This window comes from Phoenix dactylifera, unplaced genomic scaffold (genome assembly GCF_009389715.1).
Source record: "Phoenix dactylifera cultivar Barhee BC4 unplaced genomic scaffold, palm_55x_up_171113_PBpolish2nd_filt_p 000796F, whole genome shotgun sequence".
NCBI classification, from domain to species: domain Eukaryota; kingdom Viridiplantae; phylum Streptophyta; class Magnoliopsida; order Arecales; family Arecaceae; genus Phoenix; species Phoenix dactylifera.
This window is the reverse complement of record NW_024068163.1, coordinates 154713-173289: the sequence shown is the minus strand read 5'-3', so window position 1 is coordinate 173289 and position 18577 is coordinate 154713. Positions and strand designations below refer to the sequence as shown.

The following is an 18577-nucleotide window of genomic DNA, read 5'->3' as shown; positions in this document are numbered from 1 at the left end:
AAGGGTTGTAAGGTTTGTTGGTGAGCCTAGGTTAAAACCAACGATGTAAGGATTTGATTGTGATCCCGGAAAAACAATCGGGTGGTTCTAGTCGGTGAGCCTGGGAAAACCGACCGAGTTCGTTGTGATCTCGTAAAACAACAAGTTGGGTTGTGAACTTGTAAAACAACCGGCTGTAATCCGAGGGGTTATAGTGAATTCCCAAGTGAGGCTTGGGGAGTGGACGTAGGAGCAAGGGTTAGCTCCGAACCACTATAAATTTGCTTGTGTTTGTGATTGCTTTATTGTCTCTTACTTTTCCTTCATCCACTGCATATAGCAACTAATTAATCCACTTGCAAAAAGTTTTAATTAGTTACTCACAAAGCTTTTAATTGCAATAATTATTTTAAAACCCAATTCACCCCCCCCCCCCCCCCTCTTGGGTTGTCTATCTGGGCAACACAGGCTATGAAGGAATGGCCGCGACCCACAACTGTGACTGAGTTATGGGGATTCCTTGGGTTAACGGGCTACTACCGAAAGTTAGTTAAGAACTATAGGATCATCGCCGCTCCATTAACCACACTGTTGAAGAAGGGGCAATTCCAGTGGAGTCCCAGGCCGAGCAAGCTTTTCACCTACTCAAGCAAGTAATGACCACCACTCCGGTGCTTGCTATTTCCAATTTTTCAGAGGCGTTCGTGATTGAAACGGACGCTTCAGAGAAAGGGATTGGAGCGGTGTTGACTCAAGGAGGGAGGCCAATAGCTTATATGAGCAAGGCCTTGGGCACGAGGAAGAAAGGCTGGTTGACCTACGCCAAGGAGATGCTAGCAATCAATGGAGGCCATGCGGATGTGGCGGCCATATCTGCTTGGGTGGAAGTTCCAAATATGCACCGACCTGAAGAGCTTGCGATACTTTCTGGAGCAGCGCGTGAGCATGCCGGAGCAGCAGAAATGGGTAGCGAAATTGTTGGAATATGAGTATGAAATTGTATACAAGCCCAGGAAGGACAACTCGGCCGCGGACGCTCTATCTCGTCTGCCTGGAGGACAACACTACATGCTCTCAATCAACCAATCTTCAACATTTGGGAGGAGATACGGGTAGTTAATCGTGAGGATCCTTATTTGCAGCAGAAGATCCAATAGTTAGAAGCTGCGCCTGACCGTATGAAGAATTACTAGCTCAGATGAGGGATATTATACTACAAAGACCGAGTTTTGATTCCTCCCGGTCCCTTCATTGGGTGTGAAGTTGATGGAGGAGTTTCATAGTACAAAAATTGGTGGGCATTCCGGTGCTCTAAGAACCTACAAAAGGGTCTCCCAAGCCTTCCACTGGGAGTCGATGAGGAAGGACATCAAGCAATTTGTAGCTGCGTGTGTGGTTTGTCAACAACACAAATATGAAGCTCAAGTTCCTGCAGGGCTACTTCAACCTCTGCCGGTGCCTACCCAGGTGTGGGAAGACATTTCCCTAGACTTCATCGAAGGGTTGCCTTAGTCCAGAGGGAAGAATGTCATACTTGTTGTTGTCGACCGGCTCACTAAATACACTCACTTCCTGGCTATTTCCCATCCATATATATTCCACCAGAGGGGTAGCAGAACTCTTTGTAAACCAGGTGGCTCGTCTGCACGGAATGCTTAGGTCGATCGTCAGCAATTGGGATTCCATGTTCATGAGTAATTTCTGGCGAGTATTCTTCAAGCTCCAAGGGACTTCACTCAATATGAGCTCAGCATACCACCCTCAATTCGACGGCCAGACTGAGGTTGTTAACCAGTGTGTAGAGCAGTACCTCAGATGTCTGTGCAGCCAGCTTTCAAAAACATGGGAGCAAAACTTGGCCTGGGTAGAATACTGGTACAACACCACCTTTCATTCCTCCGCCGGCATGACACCGTTTCAAGTATTTTATGGACATGCGCCACCAACGATCATCAAGTACATGGAAGGGCTATCAGCAGTCAACGAGGTAGAAAGGACCCTAGTCGACTCCGACCAACTGCTAAAGGAGTTGAAGAGTAACTGGAGAGGGTGCAAACCAGTATGAAGTAACAAGCTGACAAAAATAGGAGGGAAGCCACCCTTGCCGAAGAAGAGTGGGTGTTCTTAAAACTTCCATCTTACCGACAGCAGACGGTTTTCCGACGAGCTCACCAAAAGCTCGCCTAGAAATATTTCGGGCCATATTGCATTTTGGAATACATCAGTCTGTCGTTTACCAGCTAGCTTTACCGGAGGATGCAAAAGTTTATCCTGTATTTCATGTCTCTCTCCTCAAATGGAAATTAGGAGATGGGCAAGTTCTCTACCAAGGCCCACCCCACATTCAAGAATATGGTCACCCTATGCTGGAACCGACTACCATCAGAGACTACAGATGGGTGAAGAAGGGCGGAAGGATTATCAAAGAAGTGCTCGTACAATGGCATTCTCTGCCTAAGAGGACGCTATTTGGGAAGAGTATGACCAGCTGAAGAACCAATTTCCACAGGCAAACCTTGTGGACAAGGTTTTGGTCGAAGGAGGAAGGGATGATGGGAGCATCAGACCCCAGCAAGTTCGGAGGCTGAACTGGCGTTACTTGGTGGCGATCGACCACGTCTCCCACGGAGCTACCGACTCACCAGGGAAATAAACGAGGCCGGGAATGAAGAAACCGAGTGTCGTGGGAGTGGAGGAAACTCGACGACTCCGTCATGCATGGGTTCTCCAAAGCACAGACGTGGGAGTGGGGAGTGGGGCGTGATGAGCAATGGCTCGGATGTCATGTGGACGAGGGAAGAGAGGATGCAGAACGGGGAACAAGGATGCGTGATGGCCCGGACTGCACGTGGGGAGCGTGGGTTCGAGGAACTCCGGAGTGGACGTGAGACGAGGGCGTTGATGAGTGATGGCCCCAGGGGGGGATCCAGGGGAGATATGTGGAATTATTTTCTTTTCTTTCTTTAGTGTGAAGCATAGGTTACTCTCACCAGAAATAGAGTATTTCCTTGCATGGGTTTTCTCTCACCCGAAGAGAGGTCTTGAATAAAGTATTTCTATTCCACCGTTCTCTTCTCCTCCTTCACAGGCTGGGACCTATCACATTCATGGGTCTCAATTCTAATCTAACTGCTCTGGTCAGGACCCCTAATGAAAAGACTAAGAGTATGGCTACTTGCACACAACACTCTTGTTCGGCACAGAAGTCTAATAGGTAAGAAGTTGCAAAGATTTTCACATAAAAGCACCAAAGAGAAGAACCATTGATATAAAATCCTACATGATGCGTACCAAAATCTGAAAGTTTATCTGATGCAAGATGAGAAACAAAGAGAGAAAGTTGCTACAGGTGATGAAGAAATTTTATTTCGAGTCTGAGCTTGTTCGCTGCAAAATTTTCTGCTGCCTTACTCCCACTATACATAACATAAAGCAGTTACAAATACAATTCTTCAAATTTGATGCGTGTGATCGAGAACTTTAGCAGATGGTTTCCTGAATCAGAATTTAGCAGTCAATCACAGCTCAAATCTAGTAATGGAGATTGAAGAAATGCCATCCACTTATGAAGTATCAAACAACCATGGTATAAGATACCTTCAATTGCTCCACACCCTTGTTCTTAAATATATATATATATATATATTCTTTATGATCCAGCATCATCAGCTACTGCCCTGTCAGTGCATTAGGATTCCTACACACCTCTGTTGTTCTTTTGACTGAGGCAGGTCCATATCTTCATTTTTCGCAGAATTCGGTACACTTGTGACCTATATATCAGAAGAGCGGTTGGCATACTCTTGAACCAGAGCTCCGAAGAGGGATGGACGTTCGATCAAGTTGGCTGGTTTGTCAAATTCCTTTGCTAATCCTGGCATGGTGTAAAAAAAATCAATTATTATATTTGTAGTTCATGTTCACCGATCCACTCTTTTCCTTCAAGTATCGACGTCATAGATGAAATGAAGAAAATCATTTAACATTACATTAAATTAAAGTGAGATCCATAAACTATTATGACTCCTTGAGGGAACTTTCTTTATACCAAAGAAAAAAAGAACATTACCTGCATCTATAACCAAAACTCTGTCGCAGTCCATGACTGTGGGTATCCTGTGAGCAATGCTAATGATTGTACATGCCGCGAAGTCTTCTCGAATGATCTTTTGAATCATACCATCTGTTTGTGAATCCACTGAAGCAGTTGCCTCATCCATGAACAAGATACGACTGCGTTTCAACATAACCCGTCCCAAGCACAGAAGCTGCCTCTGTCCAACGCTCCAATTCTCTCCATTGTCAACCACTGATAATGTCAATGTAAGAATGCATGAGGTATGGAAGAGGGAATGCCATAAAGGATGGAGCAAGCCAGAGATGGTGAACATTCAAAGCTAACCAAATGAATGAGCCAATTTCTTCCTCTTTTTCAAGTTTCTATTTTTTTCTTCTTAAAATACAAGATGGACTTAGTCTGCATCGCATCATAATGCTTCATATTCCATTAAACTATATTGCCCAGTGTTCAGTTTCATCAAGTTCTACACAGCCAATCAAGAATCGTATTTCCTGACATAAATATTTCTAATTTAATCTTTCTAACAGTGGTAGTACTGCTTAACTATATAAAAGTGGGAATTCTGAGCTTTACAAGACATAAGACAGGTATTCAGCATTCTCAAATGACTGTAACTCCATCTAAATACAAAGTTTATTTAACAATTGAAGCAAATTTCTTCTCCTTTCTTTCCTTTTTTTTTGTTTTTTGAGAAAAAGGAAGCAACCTTCTAATATTAACAAGTAGAAGAAGACAATAGCAAAGGTGAAGAATATTTAATTTGTCAAACAATAAACCAACTAATAAGAGAGAGGGGATACCCAGTGAATCAAGCTTATCAGGCTTTGAAGCAACAGCATCTTTGAGTTGGCAACGCTCAAGGGCCTGTAAAGAGGCAAATTGGGAGGCAACTGTCATTTAAACTGTCAGCTAACCACTAGAAACCAAAAGCTTGAACTGTTAAGGAAGGGATCAACAATGAATATCAAGCCTTAGCGACCCCCTTCCCCTCCACATGTGGCCCGGACACACACATGAAGGCACGAACAAGTCAAGAATTACTCGAGACAAGTCTAGAATGACTCGACCGGGAAAAATTCAAGAGAAGAAAAGAAGAAAATACTCTTGGTTTTGATACTGTGTTAACCGATCGCTAGACCGTAAAAGCTTAAGCTGTTCGAGAAGGGGTCAGCAATGAAGATCAGGCCTTATCATAATCAAATAGCATGAATACAGTTGTTTGGATTTTATATAACTGATACCTGCCATATCTCATCATCTGAATACTTTCCAATTGGGTCAATGTTGCTCCGAATTGTTCCTTCAAATAGAACTGGTTCTTGAGGAATAATTCCAAAGCGCGACCTGAGATCATGAAGACCCAAAGTACAAATGTCTACTCCATCTATGATTATCTGGCCCTCAGAAGGCTCTACTATTCTGAAAAGAGCTTGTATCAATGTTGACTTGCCACTCCCAGTCCTTCCCACAATTCCTATCTTCTCTCCTCCATGAATCCTAATTGAAATCCCTTTAAGAACTAAAGGAGTGTTTGATCGATATCTAACCTGCACAAACAGAAGGCATAGCTCAATTTAACACCTAATAATAACAAGTGGGAGCAACGTTTCAAAGGAAAAGCTATCTTGGATCTAATATGCATCCTCATATGCATTGCTATCTGGGATTTTCCTCTAACAACACTAGAACTGGTATTGCACAAAAAAAAACATATTAACTTCAAAGTCCACCTGAAAGTTCATAAGATTTTTGGTTTTAACTGCATGAATAAAAGAAAGTTATTCAGTAACCTTTAAATCCTTGATGATGACATCTCCTCTGGTTGGCCAGTTTGGCAACACTAGACAGTCTTTGACCTCCCAAGCTGCCTCAGAAGGAATATTACAGAACTGTTTTATCCTTTCTACTGAAACCATCCTATTCTCTATAAAGCAACTAATCCATATGGCATAAAACACTACAGTGTTGAGAGAGAGACCATAGGAGAGAGATAGACCAACAAACTCTGCAACATAGAAACAAAGATTAGCTCCTGCAGATTTCATGGTAGTTCAAAACAATTATTCTTTAAAAAATGAATATATGAGGTGCATTGGGAGGGGAAACAGGATTTTCAGTTCATGACCTCAAAAGAAAAAGCATTAACACATGACTTTTCTACTAATCAACATACCGATAAGAGTTGCATGGTAGTTTTTTGCAAGATATACTTGATTTTAATCCCATCTGACAGAATTGTCATGTCTCAAGAGAATGTCTTTATTTTAGATTGTTATGCTAAAGTAAGATGAAAACAAACTCCTGCATCAAACCTTCTTACTTTCCCATGACTCTTTCTAGGTAGGGGAATTCAGGAGGATTGCTCCATAGTTGCATGAGTTTAAACAATGATACCTGATATCATCTTAATGGTATCTATTATGTTATATTAACATGAATTTTAGACATTCAGTGCCATACTGCAAAACCATAAAAGGGAAGACGATGCGTCTGAGGCCTTCAAGATTTCACTGGACTGCTGTTAGGTGCAGATGAAATGGAGGTCCTAAAGCTACCCAAAGAACCTAAAGTGGCATTCTCCCCAAAAAATATGTTCATCTAATGGCAATGTCAGCAGCTTATGATTAACACCGACAAACAGTAGGAACGCGCTTGCTAGATTTTAAAGGCCAAGAACATGAAAACGATCGATCCTAGCGATACCGATGACTTTGTGTTGATACCTGGTTTTATAAAATTGCTAGGCAGCATGACCATGAGCAAAGCAGAGATACAGAGGACAAAACTTCCTATCAGTTCCAGCCGGAATCCCAGCCACTCATTGGAACCATTGTTGTGAAAATCCATGCGTAAGCTTGAATTGACTCTATACAAATTTTCCTGGGAAAACCTTTCCACCTTTCTGAAGCTCCGGATTGTCGTGACACCCTGAATTGTCTCTGAGAAGTGATGGATAACTGGTGCTTTTGTGATCGAGTCAAGACGGGTTAGCTCCCGAGATGTTGCTAAATAATATCCCTGCAACCAAGACAGCAAAGAGAGAAAAACAATTAACTTCCAAACAACCTGCATATAAAAGCATGCCTTTGCTTTAAAATGGACCAGCATAATGGAAGATAAATTTTAATGGAGAAGACATGAATTCCAATGGCTGAAATATACCCGGTACCAGATGTTCAGCCATCCCAGTGGCAATATGGCTATCAATGTTGGCCAGGCAACCTGACATGTAATTATAATGATGCTGAACACTGTAATGTACATTGAAACAGTTAATCCTACAAAGAAAGGAAGAAAAAGATCGATGTTGGTCTGATCGGATGATGCCTGGAAAGAACAGGAAAAACAGTCAGAAAAATCCATATGAATAGCTAACAACCAGTGGAAATACACAAAATGACCTTTGATCTATAAGAAGCAGGCATCTATACACAAAAGAATTCAGGAAATGAGCAAGTAAAGCTATTGATCTTCTAAGATAGAGATGAGATGATGGAGACTCAGACACTAACCAACTGAAAGCATATACTAAACATGTGTAAAACAAAAGAAATATCAGAAGAAAGTGAGACCTACCCGGGTAAGAATTCTTCCAGAAGGGGTGGTGTCAAAGAAGGACATTGGAGCATGCAGGATACTGTTGAGAATCTGCTTGAAAAAGATCTGTGCAGTTTTGAGCCCCAAGTATGCTACGAGAAAAGACCTGGCTGCAACAAGGACAACTGAAGTTGCAGCTATAGTGGCATAAACTTGAATAAATAAGGATGGACGGAATGAAGCTGCATTCTCTTCAGACGTTTCATATGCCAACCAATAGTCACTTGCCATTAACGAAGCTTGCCACATAGAAGCAACTGCCAATACTGCCACTACTCCCCACCAACCCCAAGCCTCAGTCATGTATAACTTGTACACATTCCAGCTGACATGACCACTCTCCCTTTCCTCCTCCTCTATCAGTTTAGAAGTGCCCTTTTCTTTCTTTGGTGAGATCGCAGAACCGCTCTCTCCATTAGATTGCTCCTGATTTGTGGCAGGTTGTACTGATGGCTTTGGCTGATGCTCTATGTGTTCACCAGTAGAACCACTCTGTTCTACAAGTTCCATGGAACTGTCATGAGCAGCAACAAGTGCTGCAAAATCTGAGCCTGAATTTAGTAATTCATTGTATTTTCCAGATTGTACGATCGCCCCATCTCGCATGACCTGTGTGGTTTTTTTCATTATTTAGAGAGGAAACAAAATTTAATGTTTAGCTAATTGCCAAAAAATTATCAATGTTGAGGAAGGACTAGCTAATTTAGCGAACGAAGAAATATGATAAATATGCCAAGTTTAAAAGGAGCATGCTTATGAAAAACAGACTGAAAATATAACATAGGAAAAAGATCTACCGACGGTCTGACACTTTTTTTTTTTTTTGATTACACAGCAATACTCTCATCATGTTGACAACTAGTAGATATAAGAAACCGAGCAAAGGAAAAGAAATACAGGAAAGATAGTGGCTGAAACTTCATCACTGGAAACAGATGAAGACAAACTTGTGGAAGTTCTAATTAAGATACTGTTATTAACTAATCATTTTTCAAAAAGAGGATATTACTAGCTAATTTAAAGCAGCAGCATAAAAAGGCAAATGAGTGAACATGATTAGTCAAAAATTTCTACACAAATTCCGAAATTGTTCTCTTCAGCAGCTGAAACTATTTTCTTCACCTCAACTTTCACAATCAAGAATGCTCGAGGAAGGGATACAGCACTTACTATTATAAGGTCGGCATTATGCAAGAAGTCTACTTGGTGTGTTACAAGCACAATAGTCTTCTCCTTGAGAGCACCTCTTGCACATTCCTACAACAATAAGCTCAAAGTTATGATTCTACTTTAGAATATAAAGAGCAGTATTTATGACATATTATTGGGTTTTGCAGAAGAGATTTATATTAACAAGCAAGCATGCATTTCAATTCATGCATAAATTGACATCTTCTTTATAATGGGAAAGCTTGCATGCTGCACCGCTGTCTTTAAGAAATAAAGAGTACTAGGAGTCAGTGCATGTTGGACTCCAAAGCCTCCCCAGGCCGCCTGAAACCTCCAAATCAAATGCCGTGCATTATTGAAAAGAAAAAAGAAGAAGAAAAAAAAAAGAACCTGAAGCCCTTCATTTAAAACCAAGGAGAAACAGTAAGTATTGGATCGTATCTTTAGGTTTATGACCAGATTTTCTCGACAAAGGGATTCTTTTTGCACATGCTAGGCTCCGTTATTAATGATCAAAAAAGCAATTTGTTCAACAAATGCAGCAAAAGGAAAGGTAAGAGAATGGATACACAACAAATGAGACATAATGATCAAAAAATAAATGTGCAACAACTTAGGAGATCACCTAAAAAGCTAGCTAGAAGGTATTATTTGGATTTCTTGATCTAAATACTCAAAATCTAACTAGCGAATAACCGATGTGGGACTAAACATATGCCTGCATGAGTCCTCACATACTCTTTTCATTTAAGCTCTGACGTCCACAAGCATCACGAGTGGCCTGTAGTCAGCCCCAAGGAATCTGTACTGTAGAATCCCCTAGTCTACATAGTTTATGGGTAAGGCCCACTCTGATACCATTTGAAGCAATTTAGGATCTCACCCAAAAAAACTAGCTGGAAAGTATTATTTGAGTTCCTTGATTATGTATAAGTACCCAAAATCTATCCAACGAATAACCGATGTGAGACTAAACACACCCATACGGGGTCCTCATAGAATGAAAAATCCAATTTTGTGCAGCTACAAAAGGGACGGGTAGAACATCAACCTCAATTATCACTTTTGCACTTAGGGTTCACCATGTTTAACCAGTAAGGAGGGGAAATAAACATAATGTAGTTGTATGTAATTTGTCTTCCTACCAACATGGGCAACAATAAGTTAAATTGGCAAGTGTCAGAGACCAAAACCGAAAGAAAGTCACCTTGAAGATCTCTGAGCCTGTGTGAGCATCAACGGCACTGAAGACATCATCAAGGAGGTAGATATCGCAATCCTGATAAACAGCCCTGGCGAGCTGGATGCGTTGCTTTTGTCCGCCACTGAGATTGATCCCTCTCTCCCCAATCTCAGTCTGATCCCCAAACTCCATCATTTCCAAGTCCTTCTCCAAGCAGCAAACCCGGATGACTTCCTTGTATTTCTCCTGATTCATTGGCTGCCCAAACAAGATGTTCTCTTGAATGGTTCCATTTTGGATCCATGCCGTCTGTGATACGTAGGCTGTGCTCCCACAAACCTTGACCTGCCACCATAATATGCGAACGAGAATCAGAATGAAAGCCAGACACAGTATTTTAACTACATCTATGATACGATAGCAGTGGTTTTAGTGATGATGACAGTTAAATCGAGTCAAGATCCTTCGTTCCTTGTTCATTAACATTTGTTTAAATACTTAAAAAGAGAATGGTATAATTATCAATAATTCTTACAAAAATGGGAATGAACGTGCCTCGATGTAAAACTTGAAAAGAATAGGTGAAGCATACAAATGTTAACAAATATCGAAATATTGCACAAACCATTCACCCGATTCAACGAAATATTGTCTGCCCTTTTCTTAAATTCTATAGCAACCTAACATATTTGTCTTTCAGGCCAAATATGTTTACAGAGAGGCTAACGGGGTTGTGGATTGGATGCTGCCGATCACTCCTAAAAAGTTTTATGGGTTGGAAAGCAGGAGTTATAGTAGATCGCATAAATCATCCTTTGTAAGAAAAAAAAAAAAAAAAATTAGTGTGGTGATGTCAAAATTGTACTGTGTAGCTTTGCTTCTAGATGGTAGTTAGAGACGAGTCTAGCCAGATGAAAACACCTTGTTTGGTTTAGCGAAAAAAAAAAACACCTTGTTTAGCTACTGTCACCATTTCCTTTTTGCCAGCTGTGTGCTGTCACTTATAAAAAGCATGCGAGCGTGCAGTTAGCTATGCGAGGGTCAATTGAAACAGGATCTGATGAGTCTTATCAATCTCTTCTAAGTTCATGCCAACCCTAAACCTTTTTTTTTTTTTCTTTTCTCGCAAATGTGGCATGTGGGGAAAAAAAATCCTGGTTCCATGCACGATGAACAATACACCCCTCAATCCGCACGCATAATAATTTTTATGAGGGTGCCGAACCAGCTGTCCATACTGCTTTCTCTCTTCCTCAACATTGGCATGTGAAGACCAGAATCCCGCCTAGGGCTTCTATGCAATTTTTTTTTTTTAATACCGGCTGCTCATATTAATTTCGTATGAGCACTGCTATTGGAGTAAAAAAAAAAAAAAAAAAAGAATAAGAAGGTGAAAAACAGATACAGGACGAGTCCAAAAAAAAATTTTCAAAATGGTGGGCGGTCTATGCGTCGGCATTTTCTGAATGAATCGTTCGTTTTTTATTTATTTATTTTTTTTAGCTCTTGTTAGGTCGGTCAAAGTCTATGGCCGCACCGAAGAATAAAATCTTTTTTTTTAAGAAAAGGAAAAATTAGGCTAAGAGAGCGAGAGATAGAGGGACGGGTCAGCCAGGGCATGTGCGAAGGCGTGGCAACCTACGCTACGAGTTAACACGTGCTCCATCCCACGTGCCACGAACTCAACTCTTTAGTATTACTCGACGTGATTTGCCACAGAGTTGTTGATCCCGCTTTCATTTAATTAAAAAACGAAATCCTGACACGTGAGCCAAAGAATCCTACTCGAACGCGGTGCAGGAGCACCTGCACCGCCGTTATATTGGGTTCGGGTCGTAACGGTCCGTTATCACGGTTTAATGACGTTGCGGCGGATCCTAACCACATGGACGTCTAAAATAAATGAACGGCCAGAGATGTATGAGTAGAAAAAGAGGAACATTGAACGTACCTTGCCCGAGATCTTGTGCATCTCCCCGAGAATGCAGGAGAGGAAGGAGGACTTGCCGGATCCGACGGTCCCCACGACGGCCGCGAGCGCGCCGCGCCTGATCTTGATGTGGATCCCCTTGAGCACGGCGTCGCTCACCTCCGCCTCGTCGTCCCACGCGAACGCGCCATTCGTCACCTCGATCGCGGCGCCGCTCCCATCATCGTCGCAGCCGCCGCCGACGCGGTGGACCACGCCGTCCTCCAGCTCGCCGCTGGTCATGTACGCGTCGAGGCGATCCAGCGACACCGTCGCCTGTGACACCGAGATGAGCGCCTGCGGGAAGTTCCGCATCGGCTCCTGGAGGATCCTGAAGAAGGACGTGGCGGTGAACACCAAGCCGGAGTCCAGCGGCACGCCGACCGCCACACAGGTGGCGAAGACCAGCGCCCCGATCAGCACCGGCGCGCTCCACATCACGATGATGTTCCCGGAGATGGAGTACATGAACTTGGCCAGCCAGCCGTACTCCCCTTCCCGGAACTGCTTGATTCGTTCCTCGAAGTGGCGCTCCCAGGCCTGGAACTTGATGACGCGCATGTAGTTGAGCATCTCATTGGTGGCCTTCATGCGCTTGTCCCGCATGCCCATGAGGGAGAACTGGAACCGGTTGTTGCGGCGGGTGCCCAGGATGACGAAGAGCATGACGCCGGCGATGCCGACGACGGCGGAGGTGACGGAAGGGCCGAGGTAAATGTAGAGGAGGCCCAGGGCGGTGCCCACCTGGAGGGGCATCAGCCATATGTAGTGGATCTGGAGCATCATGTCGGCGAGCTGCTGGGCGTCGACGGCCATGTAGTTGACGATCATGCCGACTCCGTGGGACTGGCGGGCGGAGCACGAGAGGCGGAGACCCTTGTTGTAGAGGGCGGTGATGAGGGTGGAGCGGATTAGCATGCCGAGCTTGGTGGAGTGGAAGTTGTACTGGTGGGAGGCCAGGACCTCCACGAACTTGGCGGCCAGGAGGATGGCGCAGAGGTAGTAGCCCTCGGCGAGGGAGGACCGCCGGCCGGAGGTGTAGTCGACGAAGCGGTTGATGAGGGTGGGGCCGATGTACATGACGAAGAGCCTGAGGACGGCGAGGGAGGCCGTGAAGAGGAGGTGGGGCCAGAAGCAGCGGAGGAGGGTGGTCCGGACCGGGTGAGCCGACCGGACCGCCGGTTGGGGCCACTTGGACTGGAACCGCTCGTACATCCGCTCCGCCCGGTGGTCCGGTGCCAGGGACGGCACGTCGGCCAGGTTCAGCGTCGAACGGTAGCCCTTGGAGATCAGAGGGTTCATCCAGCTCCACGTAATGAGGGAGAGGATCGAGGCGGTCGCGTACAGGGTTACATTCGGTTCAGGGTGGTTCAGGTCGGACCGGGCCGGCGGTTCGTCGGGGGGGCGGAGGTGGTCGACGGAGACGCCGGTGGAGCCGGAGACGGCGAGTAAGAGGAGGGGGAGGGAGAGGGCGAGGGCGACGATGGAAAGGACATCGTCGGGAAAGATCGGGGCGGTGGCAACGAAGCGGAGGACGGCGGAGGCGGAGAGGAGGGCGGTGAGGAGCACGGTGGCGACCCAGAAGACGCGAAGGGTGGCCGGGTGGGCGGCGGCCTGGAAGCGCTTCTCGTGGCCGACGACGGCGGCGGCGGCGAGGTGGGAGAGGGATTGGAGGAGGAGGAAGGCGGCCTCGGCGAGCTGCCACTGGGATCGGGGGAGGCAGGTGAGGACGAGGACAAGGAGGACGGCGAAGGAGACGGCGAGGAAGGAGGAGATCGCGAGGGCGAGCTTGAATCGGAAGTCAGTCCGGAGAACGACCCGGGACCCGGACAGCAGAGGCTTCAGGGCATCGGAGTCCGGTTCCCCGCTGCGGCGGCGGTGGATGAGGCGGGAGAAGAGCTTGTGGAGGGCGAAGGCGAGGAGGAGGAGGAGGAAGACAGCGTCGACGGCGGAGAAGAGGAGGCGCTGCGGGCACGGGGAGAGGAAAATGAAGCGGAGCCATTGGAGAAGAGACTCAGGTTGATGGATAGAGGAGTAGGGGTTGCACGTGAGAGAGGTGAACCAAGAAGGGGACGAAGGAGAAGCAGCCATGGGATTTGAAGCTTATTTCGTTATTTTTGTTGTTGGAAAATTACGAATGAAATAATTAGAGAATAATACATATATACACAGGGAAAGAGAGAGCTTTCTTTGCTTTCCCTTGCTGCTGCTTCTTTCTTGTGGCGTTCTCCTTGACTTCAATGATCTCTCTCCTTTAGCTCCTGACAGGGAAAAACAGATGGAAATCTCATAAAGGAGGTCTCATGTAAGTTGTTTTTGTGATGGAAAGAGGGTAGGTGCGTAGTTGTATGACAATAATTGCATGAAGTGTAGATACGTGGAACTTTAGATATCCTAAAGACGGAAGGAAGGGAGGGGAGGGGAGGGGAAAAAGGAGGAGAGCCTTTTAGGTTTGTGGGGTTTGGGAGTCTTTCAGTCCATCTACTGTTATATCAAAGCAAGGCAGAGACGGTGGTATCCTTGCTGAGCAAAGAAGAGAGGGGGAGAGTGAGGGAGAAAAAGATGGAGAGAGGAACAAGTGGTTCATATGAAACAAACTTGAAATACAAGTGCACCTCCGAGTTCAAGTAAGAGGGAATGGGGTGCACCAAGTATGGTTGTTCCTGGGTTTTGGTATTTCAATGCTTGGGGCTACCAATTTTCTTAATATTTGGAAAGTGGAGATGGAAAATAATAATAATTAGTAAGAGCGAAGATTATGTCAAATTAGATATCTTAAAAGAAAAGTATAAGCGCACACATGCAAAGTTAGAGACAAACATATGTGACGGACGCATGATAGAATTTTGTGTTATTTAGGTGTTTGTCGTGCTCATAAGATGTGACGTGTAAAATTGATGTGAATATATAGCTGATAATGGGCTGGATTTGGTAAAACAAAATAAATTAAAAGTAGATTAGGCCTGAAATCTGACTGAAAATAAATATAATTTAGACATGAGATCCAGCCTATGATCGACTCTACTTATGAACCGTCTTTGATATAGACTACAATGCGATGGTTGGAAACAAATTCTGTGAGGTGTAGAATGGTGCGAAAAGAAATACTTATACCCACATTGGAAATAGTTGTTTATATTTCCATGTTAAGGAGGAGAGGAAAGCTTGGGGTAATTATGAAAGAATGCAGCCTTTGTATCAAAAAGGATATATTTATTTTTGAAAATATCAATTACATATAACATTTTACTAGTTTTTAAAAGGATTTAGGTTGCAATATAGATGACCAAATTCAGAAGTAAAGTGAGGTATGCACTGAGAGTTTAATGATATGATAATAAATTTTCTAATAAATTATACTTCTTTCCTAATATAAACAAAAAACGATGAGATATAAGAAAATTATTGGAAGCTGCTCACCACCGTAGCATTTATGTCTAAGTAGAGTTGATCATGGGCCAAGCCTTGAGCCTAAACTATATTTATTTTTAGTAGAGTTTTGCATCAAGCTACACAAAAATTTGATATTTTTGTGTATAGTGACCTACACATACTCTTAATTTATCATTTATTATTAAATTAAAATTATACCTAAGTTCTTTATGTAAATGAAATTATAGATAGAACGAAAGTGGAGTGTCTCTTTTGCAGAATCTCGACCAATAATTGATCTATCTGGACTATAATTATGTATAAAATTTTTATAAACAATATGCATTGACTGGTTTTTCTTCTCTCTGAATTGTCTCATATGTAGTAATGCGAGAGAAAAACTTTTACAAAAAAATAGCATAAAAAGAAAAAAGAAAAATTTACAAACAAAAGAGTTTGACTAAAAAAACATCACTCAATATTAATGTTCTCACAAAATCAGTATGGCATAAATATATACATACTTTAAAACATATTCTTATTATTAGTATGGGTAGTGATAGAATGGTCGGATAAAACATAAATATAATTTTCAGCAACTTCAGCGCTCAAGTGAATTTCTCATTCAAATTCCTAATAATAAATTGAATTATAATTTCATTGTTCATGGAAATATATAGGTTTATAAATAACTTAGCAAGCAACCTACCAACCACGAAAACAAAAAAAAATAAAACAATTTTAATTTTAGATGAGACACTTATCAGTTCCCACCGTAGCGAGGAGGTTCCCACCGTACGAACCTTCTAGATGCCCGCAGTTCAAGGTCGCAAACCAACCACCACATGACGACAACACCGGTCCAGGTCTCAATAACTGCACCCCCTCTTCCACCAATCTCCACCTACAATGGCGTGCTACCGTAAAAAACAAAAAGAAAAAAAAGAGTGGTCCTATCAGTAATTCCACCCCCCCCCCCGGCGTTAAAATCTCATCTTTTCAAGCTACTGCAAGAATTTAAAAAAAATATTTAATTTTTTTTATAAATATTTTTAAATATCAAATTTTGCATGAATACTTTCATATAAATATTTTTATAAAATACTTATTTTGCTATTTTATTTTTTATTTTTATTTTTATATGTAACTAAATCATTTAGCACCGTTAAAAAATTAATAATTTTAAATTAAAAAATTAAAATATTCTTAATGAATATATTAAAAAAATTGTAAAACAATCACGATAAAATATAAAAAAATAATTTTAAAATTTTATTTTATTTTTAATTAAAATAAATATAGAAGAATATATTTGTGCGAAAATAATTTTTTATGAGTATATATTTTAAAAGGATGGTCATGCAAATCAAAATTTTTAAAAGAATATTCATGTAAAAAAAATCTCGTTTATTTAATTGCACTGGATAAATAAATAAATAGATAAATTTCACCATTTAAGAAAGAAAAAAAAAACGTTCTTTTTTAAGCGTGGCCAGTTACCTCGAAGGAAGAAGCGCGAGGCGACACAGAGATCGGATCGAGAAGCGAATTTGAATCGACTGCGAGCTCTCCGACGGCTCCAAGAGATTCTTCTCCGTCCTCTCGTCGGCGCCACCAAATCGAATTCTTCGGTTAATTCTTGGATGTTTCTTGGAGATTCGACCCCGCCCTTTTTCTCTTCTATCTCGTCCGCCGGATAGGAACGGAGCGTCGCCGGCGAAGAGAGGGCGATCGGCCGGCCGACGAGCAGCCGCCTCCGAAGAAAGAAGAAGAAGAAATGAAAGCGCGCGAGCGAGCGAGCGAAGGCTGCCCGCGGTTTATATAAACCGGGGGACTCCCGAGATCGGGTCACCTCCCAGTGAGGTAACTGTTTTGTGACCGGAGGCGTGAAAGCTGAGAAGACTTGGCTGAGGCGGTGACTTAGATAGAGACGATTGGCTTGAGGTCGCTTTCAAAATTAAATCTCTCGGGGATCTACCAATCGTTCGGCAGTGGTGGATGATTGGGTTTTAATGGCATTGGACTGCTTTAGTGATATCGCGGGCTGGATCTGAAACCACAAAATTATTAGATGGATCAAATCCATCCTAAATTTAGGACGAAATCATATTTTATTTTTAGTATTTTTTTTTCTTGCAATGTGATCTAAGAATGATTTTATTCTTGATCTACCAAATAATTTCTTTATGCTGACTGCTAGCTTCTGAATCAATTTGAGGGAGTGGGAATGGATTTAATGGAGAGAAAGTAGGAATAAGTTTGTTTCCATCATTTCGGTTTACTAGCTTAATTTGATGGAATTTGTTCAAAGATAGCCTGGCTAATGCTATATCTGCTTGAAATGAGGAAAAAAATTGGAGTATTGTCGTAGATTTCACCAGCTGTTGTGGCAATTAAGGATTGGTGCAATACAAAGAAAATAGATGGTATAAAGTGGCTCTTGTGTATTAATTGTTGAGTAATTTAAATTAAAAAGATTGATGTGTAATGCTGTGTAGGGTGCCAATATGCTTATGGCATTTGGCCTTGAAGCCTTCTTTTTCTTGATTGCTAGTTTATTCTAGTTGAGTGGAGAATGGAGATTGAGGTATTCCATGCACGTAGAACAAAAAGAAAAGAAAAAAGAAAAAAATTGAAGTAACTTTGAATTGGAGTCGGACTCTTTTTAGCTATTTTAAGAAAAAATTATTAGCTATTTAGAGTCCATGCACAAAAAAAAAATCAGGAAACTTTCATGAATATTTTCCTTCATGTACATAAAAAAAATATTTAAGCAAAGAATTCAAAATAAATTTTGTAGGACTCTTCTTAATTATTTTAGGAAAAAAAATAAATTTAGATTATCTTATAAAAATATTAGCTATTTAAAGCCATGCATAAAAATATAAATTTATAGTTATTTCACAAAGTTTGAATCCCTATCTCTATCTTTAAACCTATTAAATGAATAGGAGGGAGATAACTCAACCCCTCTCCAAAATACAGAAAAATTAAAAGAAAAATTTCTGAAGAACCATGCATTGCATGGGATATCATTCTTGTTTACACCTAACTAACTGTGTTGCATTTCCCCTATTTAGTAGCAAAGTATTCTTCCTCTTCATCTATCGTGTTAGAGAATACCGATGAACATGCTAAAGGAAATGGCTCAACATTTTTCTTTCAACAAGGGCACAATTTTATGAGTTAATGTGCCCCACTTTTTCCAGCGAACATCGTAAAACTA

The 18577-nt window shown here is 42.2% G+C and overlaps 1 protein-coding gene across 5 annotated transcripts; it reads right to left on the bottom strand.

The window, feature by feature from the left end:
* Window positions 1-3242: 3242 nt before the first annotated feature.
* LOC103723467 (ABC transporter C family member 14-like) lies at window positions 3243-17157 on the bottom strand. 5 transcript variants are annotated; one of them, XR_606633.4, is made up of 14 exons: window positions 16852-17154; window positions 16155-16255; window positions 11962-14240; window positions 10035-10355; window positions 8828-8914; window positions 7637-8266; window positions 7223-7387; window positions 6784-7078; window positions 5851-6065; window positions 5302-5607; window positions 4861-4924; window positions 4049-4288; window positions 3577-3853; window positions 3243-3474 (listed from the first exon to the last, which is right to left on the bottom strand). XR_606633.4 is itself a non-coding variant. In XM_026800099.2 (13 exons), the coding sequence occupies exons 3-13, from the start codon at window positions 14068-14070 to the stop codon at window positions 3753-3755; spliced, it is 4533 nt and encodes a 1510-aa protein (XP_026655900.2). In that variant the 5' UTR covers window positions 14071-14240; window positions 16155-16268; window positions 16852-17154; the 3' UTR covers window positions 3243-3752. The 5 variants fall into 5 exon arrangements, 4 of the variants coding, with proteins under 4 accessions (XP_026655900.2, XP_026655901.2, XP_008812600.2 ...); XM_026800099.2 differs by having other exon boundaries at window positions 3243-3853; window positions 16155-16268; XM_026800100.2 differs by having other exon boundaries at window positions 3243-3853; window positions 16126-16255.
* Between the last annotated feature and the right edge of the window lie 1420 nt (window positions 17158-18577).